Genomic DNA, 12,200 nt, shown 5'->3' with positions numbered 1-12,200 from the left:
GACTTGTCCAGCTAAGTTTTGAAAATATCTAAGGATTGACAATTTCACAGCACAATCTGTTCCAGTGCTTCCCCACTCCCATCCTGAAGAATTTTCTCCTTATAGATCCAACCACAATTCACTTGAAGCAACTGCTGTTCTTTTACAGTGTGCTCCTGAAAAGAGCTTGACTCCATCTTACATTAAAGATGAAGCCAACCCTTTCAATTAAAAAAAAAAAATTAAATTAAACATTTATTCCAAATCACATTTTACATTATGGCTGTGACAGTGAAAGCGCTCCTGGTTGTTATATGCAGTAAGGAATTTTGGTCACCCACCACAGCAGTTTGACTGTTTTGCCAACTGGCTCTTATTCAGAGAGCAGGATTTGTGTATCATTATGTTTCTTTTTCAAGACCCCTTCACACATACATTTCTCTGCACTTCTTCAGCAGTTGTGTCTTGCCCCAGTGTCTGGCTCTTCTGTCACTGTTCTCAGTGTACAACAGGAATCAGGTGATTGTACACAATTTCTTGGGTGTTTGGTGCTCTCTTTACCAGGAAAACAGATCAGATGTAGGCAGCCTGCTCCACTACACATGCCCAGCACAAGCTCTATAGAGCTCTCTATCTGGACCCTATGCCATGCCTTGCTCATAAGATCATTTGAGATCATAGCCTATGCTCTGATATATGCTGATCAAGTACTTCCTTATGCTTCTTCATGGTTTCCTATCAATAAAGTCCAGCTCTTTCAAACACCAAACCTCAACACTGTGGAGGTTGCTCATAACTGGTGAAGCAAACTTGTTCGTCTAACTACTTGGAGGCACTCTTAAAATTTTCATTCAAAAGCCTGCTAGTAAGTTTAGAACCACAGCTATGACATCAATATTATACCTAATATTTATTGTCTCAGAAATTATAAAAATATGAAAATAAAGGGGAAATAGATCACACAGAAAAGGGTTTTCTCACAAAGTACTTAATGAAGTAATATTTAAATTAAAAATACAAGCCTGTGGATAGTGCTGAAAACCAGGATGGTGTCCTGGATTACTGGGCTGCACAGGAGTAGGTGGTGTTGCATTTTGGTAGCCTGGCTGCAGTGCTGGATATCCATAACCAAAGGGCTTAGAAGCTTTTGATGTTTGGAGGACTGATGGAGCGGGAACTGGGCTGCTGGTCACAGAACGTGTCTCTGGAAGGACAAAAGAAATCCCACAGGTATTCAATATACTTATTATTTCCTTCTAAATTTAAATGTAAACTAAATGTTTTAAAACAACATTGCCATTTATAAGTTTTTTCATTATCCATCAAGTTATTTTTCTGCACTGAAAAAAGAAATTAGCAAGGAAGATTATTTCAAGAATACTGACAAAGACAGTGTATATGGGAAGATGACCAGAGACTTGTGTCACTACAAACAAAATGTTGCTTTACAAAAAGAGGGAACTTGAAAAAAAATTATTTCAACTGAATAAAAAAAGAATAACCCCTTAGAACCACATTTTATTCCAACATATACATTTGATATAAACCACAGAAGAGACCAAGTCTCCCCTCTACCACTTCTGAATAATGTCAAAACATGACTAGAATCATTCTGTGATTCTACAGTTAATGAAAAGCTGTGTCTACAGTTAGAGAATAGTTCAGTTGGCTTAATCTTATGTTCTGACAGTATTCACAAATGGCAGAGAAGAAACTAAGCATGGTCTCTCTTGAAGTTAACAACTGATACAAGTTTCTCTTGTATATCACTGCAGTACAGTTTAGTTCCATTAGTTTTAGAAGTCAAACTGAAAGTAAGACATAGACCTAAATCCATAGTGAAGTTAACAGTTGTAAATAGATGAAACTACTCTTTAGAAATGTCTACAAATGTGAGCTAAGTTTCAGAAGAATTTAAGCTTGCTAAAGTCCACTGGGAAAAGTGCAAGCAAAGAAACAAAGCACTCCAGAAACCAACTGCCAAGAAACTATGTTTGGAATGAACACTCTGTGAGGGGAAAAAAATCCAATAAACTAAAAAATCAACAGATTTAAGAAATGTAATGTTGACTCTGTTTAAGGAAAAAAAGAAGGAACAAGTTGTTTTTAGAATATGCCTTCAGCAGAACCAAAATAGCTAGTTATTAGGCAAGAAGTTAGAATTTGTAATCCTGCTAGACCCTATGTGGATAACAATATCAGCTTTCTAATTGAGAGAGACCTCACTTTAATCAGGAACCCATCAAATAAGGCAAACTACTGTGACACTCCCAGGGGCCAGAACAAGGCAAAAGAGCCAGGAAGGGTAGGCCCTCCAAATTAATTCAATTATCATTTAAAATACTGGATAAAATACTTTGAATAGCATCTTTTCCACTTGCTCATAATATGGCAGCTCTACAGATTTCAAGACCAAGGTAGTCAGCCAGTGGGTTCATTCAGAACCAACCAGACAGTCCTGATATTTTTAGAGCTAAGAGTAAGCAAAATAGCAGCCATTTTCTTTAAATGAAGAAAAATAAAAGAAAATAACCTGATCCAAGCATCTCTGCAAGCTGATATTGTTGGTCTCCCAAAACTTCTGTGATGTGTCAGCCACTATTATCAGCTCCTAATGTCAACAGCACAGTCAGGCATACAGTATAATCTAGAAAAAGATGCCGCTTTCACACTTAGCATATATTCAGCACTACGCTCAATACTACAGTGGAAAGTATGATATGATTCAAGGAAGTTTTATTAAATGGTTATATGAACTTCAGCGTTAAAAATGTGAAAAGTTATTAAAATAGGCATGTATGTTTTCTCTGATGATTTCTCTTGTTCCTTTTATAGGCATCACCTTTCATCTACTTGTTAATTAACAATAACAACACCAGAAATAATAAAAAAACCACATTTAAGTACTTAAATAAATAATTCAAAACAAACATCTTACCTGGATAGCCACCTCCTTCCAGGGCATCATAATTGTTCAGAACAGGAGAGGCACTGCTTGTAGTAGAGGAACTATCAAGTGCTGGGGGAGGAAAATAGTTTAACTTTAGGTACATCAGAAACGGCAAATTTTTGATAAATAAGAGACTGAGTGGTTTTTTTTAAACCTTTGATAAGAAACTGTCAAGAAAGATCCTGGGAAAAAAACCCCACCACTTCAGCTCTAAGACTTGAAAACTATTACCACTGTAAAGAGGAAAGGGAGAAAGTATAATCAACATGATACTAAAAACAAACAAGCACATGCCCAACAAACAGCAAGAGAGATCAATGGGGAAAAGACAGAAACAATGAAAAAAGTAGTTTCTTGAAATAAAAAAATATTTTTCTATTAAACCAAAAGTTACTTCTAGAATACACCAACTGAAGCCATGCTTATTTTAAAAACAGTCCCTTCATGACTTTCATCACAACTGCAAACAACAGAAGATTCCCATGGTCTTCAGAGTGATTATCCACCACCCCACCTTCAAGCCAAACTGCCACGTATTTAATTCTTCCCTCCCTTCTGTACTGGTCTAATTCACAGCTTGCTTTCCTTTCAGGCTAAAGATTCTACTTTTCATTATCACGGACAAGAGGTCTCAGCTTCAGTTGGTAAAAACTTGGGCTCAGCCAAGAGTAGCTAAGTAAAAAGTAACTATGTAAAAGTAAGTACCAAATGTTAACTTGACAGATACAAAAAAGCACAACGAGCACATAGCTAGTTGTTAGTGCTCAAGAGACTCAATTGATTAATTTTCAGTTCAACCTATGCACAGATCTTTAATATCTTATTGTAAAACATATTGCAAAACAAAAAATTATTTTAAACCATATCTTCCAATGCCACTTCACATCCATTTACTTCTGAAGAAAAAAGGGCCAAGAAGATTAAAGGTATCTGCTCTTTAAAACACACCAAGCCATGAAGTGCGATAGAAAAGAAAGTGTCTATTTAAGAATTAAGAAAAAAATGAAAATCCTGTATTTATAATTTTTGTGGCAGAACAGACTCAAAAGATTCACTGATACTGTTCTACTCAGAAGGATCAACCACGACCACACATCCCATTGCAAAGCTGGAAGTAGTTCAAGGGAGAACTTCAATGGTGGAATATTTGAAATTTCCAAGTAAAGAGACTCCTGCATATGAAAAGATAACATCACTAACATTTGGGACGAAGCAATACCATGGCACCATCCTGACAGCATACATAATTTTTGAGCATTTTGCCTTTAAAGCATTCAACTAAGATATAGAAAAGCTATTAAAAAAAATCCGTAACACTAACAATAATATATTACTTAAAGGAAAATTTAATGCTGTCACACTCATACAATCTTAGTTTTCAGATTTTCACTGTAAATTTTCTTTTTTTTCAATCCCAGAAGTTACAAAAGAACATAATTGCAAGATTTTATTTTCTATTCTAGAACCTGAAGGAAACAAGATTCATGACTTCTACCCTGATCAGGATTAAGGCTTTTAAAGCTAAGTCTTACTACAGAAAAGTTAAAATATACTTTTGTTACGTCAACAAAATAATTGAGAAGTTACACAAACAACCAGATCTCCAAAACCTATTTTTCATAAAACCACTGTGACAGTCTGAGCCAGAAATTTGTCTACTGAAATCTGTTTAGGATTTGCATTAGCTCCTGGTGACAGGGCACAGAACAGGATGTTGCTTATTAATCAGGTAGCTTCTGTATTGAATCTGGGTGCCCTTTCACTCTTTTCCTTAAGATAAATTTAAATGCAATGATACCTCCAAGACTACAGGTTTTAGTGAAGTACAGAACTTGAGAGAGAATGATGGTAGGGAGTATGAAACTTTGTTTAGGGAACAAAGGAGAGAAAAGTTACAATTGATAAAAAAAACCAACCAACATCATTTGAAAGAAACCTTAGCATGTGAACCCAACACACTGCTCTTAATTATGACCTGGATGTCATCACTGGTTTGTTCCATTCTTCACAGAATTATTATGAGTACACTACACTATTTTCCCAGTATTCTAGTTGATGATTTAATTATTTTAATAAAACTCTGAACTATATGGCACTGATTTTTTTCTGAAAACATGAATTATAAAACTAAAGAAAAAGCTACAACAGTTTCCTATTCCCAATCAATACTAAAAGCCAGCTGTACAAGGTATGCGCTGTTACCTCCATCTATCAACAAGGGTAGTAGTCTAATGTTTATCTGAAAAAGCTTTTTATACTGCTACCACTCATGCAGACAGTAAAGACTTCTCTAAGTTCCAAGAAAATAAGTTACCATAATTGAAGAAACTAAACTGGTGAGAAACATTAAACTCACAAAACCAGGTCATTCTGACAAAAGACATGCAAAATCCTTGCAACCAAGTATGTAACACTTCAACCAATCAGGACAAACTGCTTCTTTAAAAAAAAAATCAACAAACTTTTTAAGTTTTCCTACAAAGCAAGCAGATTAACTGAACTTAAGTGCCTGACCATTGAGACACATACCTTAGAAGAAGAAAAAAAACCAGCACAGATTAATTTACTGTCTTTAAAAGCACACTTACTACCTCTCAGTGTTTACTACCTTAATTGTAAGACTTCCTTATGCATAGAATGAGAAACAAGGTAAACACTGTTTAGTGTAATGATACAAATGGCATCTGGTTGCTTAACCTGAGCAATTAATCAGTCTAAGTTCTACAGCTAGTTATCTTCTGTTAAAACTCACTGCAAATCAAAATACTAAAAATACGGGAGTCTTGCAAGTTGTAAATATTACTTTTTTAGATTCATAAAACATCTGATATTAACATGACAAAAAAAAGGACCTATTTGTTGGTCACTGTTGAAGTCCTTTTTGTTTACTATACTAGTAACACCTGGGAAATTTCAAGTTGAAGAGTCAGAGTAATGCTTTCTCTTTAAAGGAAGAAAAAGTTGCAGGGGATGGAAATATGGAGAAAACCTTGAGTAGAAAAGAGAATAAGGTACTGGTGTAAAGCTAAAGCCAACCTGCTTCCTCATCCTCCTCATCCTCTTCCTCATCATCTGAACTTGATGACAAGGGAGCTGGTGCAGAGCTAGCTTGATTATTAACATATCCACCATACTGCATGCCTGTGAAGTGGAAAGCACAAACATCAGAGTCAGACGGACAGGAAAGACAAGAAACGAAAGTCACAAATCATTGCATTAAAAGTGAGAGAAATTAGCTCTTCCAGAGAAAATCCCAACATGCAAAAAGTTAAATTTACAACCCTAAAAGCAGTTTTTAGTGGGCTAGTTCAGCAAAATATTAGTAGCACATGGAAGTTAGCAGATAATTTTATATGTGTGTATGTGCATGTGTATCAGGAAGTTAAACACACAGACTTGCTACGTATCTTTTTAATACCAGTTTGTCCAGTGGAGTGCTTTCATAAATTAATACATGGAAATAAAGGAGTTATTTCCACATAAATTTACATTATGTTATGGAAATGTTTAGTATTTACTTTTGCTTGGCACACCTGCCCCATTTAAGACAAGAACAATTCATGTTGGAATTCTGTCAGAAATGATTGAAATATACTGCTGTTGCCACATGCGAGAGTACAAACACACATACAGAGAGCACAACACAATCAGTGAAATTAAAGCTAGGTAAACATGAAAATTTGGGTTGTTTTATGTTTACATGAGCGCCTAAATTTGGGCTCATAAGCATGTGATTACACCATACACTTCTAGCATCTGGTGCCAATGCAACAACTGTTACTGCTGTCACCTTCACAGTACAACCTATCAGGGCTTTTTTAGTTTTTTAATTGTTTGCTTTTACAGTATCTACTCTAAACATATGTGAACAAAACACAAAAGCAACACATAAACATAGCACTTTAAAACAGAGTAAAGCATGCAGCAATGGCTTATAATTAATTTCCTACATTACTTCTTATTGATGCATTTTCAGCATCTCCAAGAAATCTTACGTTTCTCTTGTTACACGGCAGGGTTAGCAAGGATTTTAAATATGCTTTTAGTCAGGCAGTGTCATCCTAAATAAATGCAAGTGATCACTGTTTCTCTCTTATCAATCTAATGGATTGCTATGGCAAGAAAATATCCTAAGTATTCAAAACTCTTCAAATTTTGGGGAATTTGGGGTTTCTTCCCCCATACAAGTACTGTGGCACCACTGTACCACTGAGTAGCATTCTTTATTTTAATACTATAAAGCACTACAGAAGTGTTATGTTATGCATAATCTGATACCACGATGGTAACTAATAATATGCCCATCCATGACTTCAATCAACTATATCAACCTTTATTTAAAACACGGCCTATAAACGCTGTTAGTTTCATGGCTTTTTCAAACAGGGTTAGCAAGTGAACCCAAGAGGAGCACTTTAATTTCACTTAAAAAACCCCAACAGAATCAAGGTGAAGAGTATCTACCCAAATATTGGAAGCAAAAACAAAACAAAGCAAAACTTTGTAACAACATTCTTGAGGTGAACTTTCATAGAGAGACTGGTGCAAGAAAACTGGCATAATACTCCTTTATCTAGTGCATTAACACTTGTACAATTCCCATCAAATTTCTCTATAATTCAAATAGTCACAACAATGACTGAAAAATCATCCCAAGGGCAACTGAGTAGATACAGTGCTTCAGTTTTTCCATACTGACAAAACACAGGGCTAATTTGAGTAATTTCTAGTCCCATCTTCTATAAATTTACTGGATGTACTTGAGCAGGAGAATACAAGAAAATCATTATCTGTGCAAGAACAGAGTAGAGCTAACAGACTGTGTCTTTTGTCACACCTGGGAGAACTGCTGAGGAATAAAACAGGACAACTGCATTATTGTGAAAGAGAAAAAAATAAAACCTACCTTAAAAAAATTAACATGCAAGTAAAAGGGGAAAAAAGGATGACAAGAAAGGCTGCACTGTAACAGCGAGAACCAAAGTAAAAGTAGATGTGCCCAGTGTGAGAGTGCAAAGACAGACCTCTAATAAACATCATGTACATGGACAGGAAGAAGAAAGAAAGGGTATCTACCTGGAAAGTGCATGCCAATGCAAAAATTCCAAGCATGTGCAGATGAGAGAAAAGGACTGGATTAGTCATTCTATCAATGTTCCTTTGAAGCCTTTTGACTACTTTAAAAAAGCCCCAAACAATCTTCTACTGCTAAAATTCCCGCTTTTCCAGTTACTGGTCACATACATTAAGGATGCAGGTGTTCAGAAAGAATACAGAAGAGATTAAAAAAATATGATAGTGACACAGAAGTTTAGGAATTTTAAATTATGTCACTATGAATGCTGTGAAGACAGGGCTGGTATGATTCTTACCAGCCTTATGAGTTTGCGTAGATTTATTTTCACTGCCAGCCAAAAAAACGCTCCTGAGAATAGATCTGGCTAAAAAATAACCTAGTTTAAACAGTCATTTTCAGGGGGAAAAGTCTCCCATTCTAGTTCACTGTCCAGCAATGCCAATAGTAGGCCAATGGGTGGCTGCAGACAGCAGTTCCAAGTGCAATCATGTGCGTAATCATGTTTTCTGTTGTGACAACTCAGTATCTTTTACAGATTTGATAATGATATTAAAATCTCCCAGTTTTAAAACTGCAAAAGATAATTTTGAAATCATTATTTATTTTGAGTCAGATTATTTCATAAATCTGGCCTAAAATGCAATCACAGAACTTAAATCATCACAAATCTCTTGGACTGGAAATTTCTAAAGCCTGCAACCAGTGTACCTGTGATATAATAATATTGCATCCCAAGGCTTTATCCCAGTATAATTTAGACACCTAGAAATGTACGTGGCAGGACACAGAAGATAAATTGGGATAACAACACATTTGCCTGTGAAATAAATCAACTTTTTAGGTATTTTAAGTTCAATCACCCATACCATAAAAGCCTTTAAAACATAAAGTGCACATTAAATTTCTACAGATAGTTATGTAAGATTAAATAGGCTTTAATACATTTTAAGGTTCTTGTCCTGTTAGAACATAGCCAAATAAACAATCAGAATTTTTTAGTTTTTATAGGAATGCCCCAATAGGAGACTAAAACAATGAAATTCTCTTGAAAAATTAATTCCAACTGTTTTTTTCACAATGCTTTCATGTAGACAATGGTATTCTATAATTTAGAAAAATATTAAATTAAAAAAAAAAAAAAAAGTCCATCTGATCTCTGCATGGGAAACTTACTTGGAATTCTAACCCAGGCAAATACTCAGTACGTGTTCTATTTTTTCAGTAGGATCATTTCCACAAATTGTTGACAAAAATGTTGTTGATAAAAAAAGCAAAAGTACATTGCTTATTTCAGACTCCTCAAATGAAACTAATTAAGAGTTTGAAGTCTTCCAATGCTCATAAAACCATCATCTGAACATAGAAACTTAAGTGTGATGACATGTAAATGGATAAAATTAGATCAATATAAACTCCTGGCAACTTATCTTTATACTGCCAACATACTGTTCTTAAAGTGCGCTCATTCAGCTACTTACTGCATAGACCTTCACTTAGTGGAAGCATTTGAATGTAGGAAAGAGTTCAGCAGCCACTTCACTGATCTGTAGCTGCCGTACCAGGGGTTCACAGATTCCACAGGAATCACTTCCAGAACACACACATTGCACATCAAAGCAATCACAGTTAAAAAGCTAAGATCTTTTTTCTCATTAAAAACATGGTTTGCAATTTTGTTGGAAGAAGAAGCAACACTTTTTTCTAGCAAGCACACCTACAATACAAAGTCTATCTAGCACCAAAATCAACTATAGAACTGTGCAAGATCCACAGTTCCAAAAATTTACATATTTTCCTTAAAATTATACACCATACATAGGACTTTATAGCAATGAACAATTATTTTTTTGCCTCTAATATATATAGAAATAATTTATGGACAACCTGTAGGCTGCATTCTACCAGAAAAAGGAGGAAATGGAGGAAAAGGGGTAATTTAGTTATTTACGACAGAGGATTTTGCAATTTAAGAATAAAAAAATACACTGCAACAATTACACAACATGCAGTTGACAATCATTTTGAACTCCAGAGATATCACATTGTTCTGGACAAAATTAATGCCTACTTCCACCCCTCATGCAGAGTTCTTTATCTGCAAGAATTTAAAATTCTGAAATTGCTAAGAGAAAACACGGCCAAAAAAAAAAAATAATTCATGCAGTCTATTAGATTTGGAATACTATATACAGAAACATGTAACAATCAAGAGGCAACTCAAAACATCAGTGTAAATTTTAATTTAGAAGAAGGCTCAGGAGCCAAATGATTCTTTGTTAAGATGCTGCCAACATCAGAACAGGAAGGAGCTTATACAAAAACTCCTGTTTTCCCACAATTCTTGCAGCAGCTTTCCACAGGCACTTACAGTTAAGAAAAGAATTATACCAGTTTGCACTTAATCCTCAAACCCACTGTTTCCGCACACAAACTAGCAAATTTCTAGTTTACACTTCATTTTTCAATACAGACTAATTATAACAGCTAAATTTTAGACCTTCTTCTATGAAATAAAAGTAGGGAGCAGCTTTTTAGAAGAATAAGGGAACTAAAAGAAGGTTTTTTTGAGCAAGAGACATGTAAGACTGCCAACAAGACAAACAAGCCAAAGACAACACCTGGACAAAGGAAATCAAACACAAGCTGACATAAAACACCACCACTAAGGGAGCCTGATGAGATGCCAGACATGTACTCCAGTCAAACACAGAACAGCAGCAATAAAACTTCCAGCATTCATGTGTGCATGTGGAATAGAGCAGAAGTCTGTACTGTAACTTCCCATTCCCTATTAGTACCTTCCTGAAGGGCCGGCTCTGGTGACTGTGTAACAGATGGTGAAGATGGTGGCTTTGAAGACAGGCTTGGAGCAGGCGACCTTACTGACGACATCACAGCAGAGGAAGCAGATGTTCCAGCTCCAGGCTTGGCAAATGGAACATTCTGGCTCACTGAGTGCCCGGGCTGTGAAGAGTCAATACCACCTGAAAACAACAGCAGAAAGCAGGAACCCTTTGTATGTACTTGCACAGACAATTACACAACACAAGCAATCGCATTTGATTTCACAGTATCTACAAAAAACAATACAGTACTTCAAAGAGAGATGCCTTCAAACGAGTATCTATGGAAAGGTTGGTTGCTTTAAAAAATTAAATACCTATAGTGCTAAAACTCCATTATAACGAACAAATTGCTCTGACAACTAAGAGCAAAAAAGTGAAAGCAAGACTAAGCTGAAGCTTATTTTTGCTACATCCCCTCAACTCTGTGCTTTTACAAGTTACTCTTCCCACATAAGTGGAATGTAGTTCACCTGAAACAGGCCCCCCTCAACATTCCTCCCACGAGAAGAAACCTTGTGCAGCAGACCAATATTATGCCTCCCTTGCAGTGCTGACACTTTGCAATTTGGGTACTCAATTATGAGACTCATATTCCAAGCAATCTGTTTCAATCAACCCTGAGTATTTCACAAAACTTCTGATGTGTTTTAGGCATCTGGACTAGATATAACCTGCTTTAAAAAAGGTCAGATTAATGCTTTGAGAGATTTGACACAGTCCAGTTCAAAGACAAGGACAACATAAGGGTTGCTCTTTGCTTATAAATTGAGAAAACTTGTATTATGATTCTTTCTAAAAAAACCCTGACAGACCAAGCCGTTAAAAATAAGAAGGAAATTGTTTTACCAAAAATACTGAGTAAACATAGAAATTAAGCAAGAACAAAATTCACCATGTGTTCAGTACTTGTTTAAGTTACAGAATTTGCTAGAGGATGCAGAGGTAATATTAACTTTGCTTCTTCTGCACATATAGCTGTGTAGTTCATAGAGTCCCTTGACTTCTCCTTGAATAATGGGAGGTGATATCTCAAAGAACTTTATGGGCAAATTGAGGTTTCCTTTAGAGGGTGAAGAAGAAGAGGTGGCTTAAAATGATCCTTCTGTTTTTCTTATTTACAGTCAAATTAACAGCACACATCTTTATTATCTTAAGGGAACTTTTATATATTTTGCAATTTTCAATTCTGATGTTGAGCATATATACAGCTTTTTCCCAAGGCTTATCAAAATCAAAATTATGTCCTTTTCCAACGAACATACAGAGCATTTTTATTGAGATGTACTTGCTAAAACCTCTGCTTCTACCCACTGTCTTGCAGATTCCCCATGGAAGCTTCAGAACCTGT

At 35.7% G+C, this 12,200-nt stretch overlaps 1 protein-coding gene across 1 annotated transcript in view; it reads right to left on the bottom strand.

The window, feature by feature from the left end:
• The window catches only part of SEC24B (SEC24 homolog B, COPII coat complex component), a 41,156-nt gene that overhangs the window by 21,274 nt on the left and 7,682 nt on the right, over positions 1-12,200 (bottom strand). The window contains exons 2-5 of the mRNA XM_008635613.2: positions 10,805-10,990; positions 5,966-6,070; positions 2,918-2,998; positions 1,002-1,183 (exon numbers count right to left, since the gene is read on the bottom strand). Coding sequence (XP_008633835.1) covers positions 1,002-1,183; positions 2,918-2,998; positions 5,966-6,070; positions 10,805-10,990 — 554 coding nt within the window. The remainder of the gene's footprint in view (positions 1-1,001; positions 1,184-2,917; positions 2,999-5,965; positions 6,071-10,804; positions 10,991-12,200) is intronic.

The sequence above is a fragment of the Corvus brachyrhynchos genome, unplaced genomic scaffold, assembly GCF_000691975.1.
Source record: "Corvus brachyrhynchos isolate BGI_N302 unplaced genomic scaffold, ASM69197v1 scaffold175, whole genome shotgun sequence".
In the NCBI taxonomy this organism is placed as follows: Eukaryota; Metazoa; Chordata; class Aves; order Passeriformes; family Corvidae; genus Corvus; species Corvus brachyrhynchos.
This window is presented reverse-complemented; position numbering and strand designations above follow the sequence as displayed.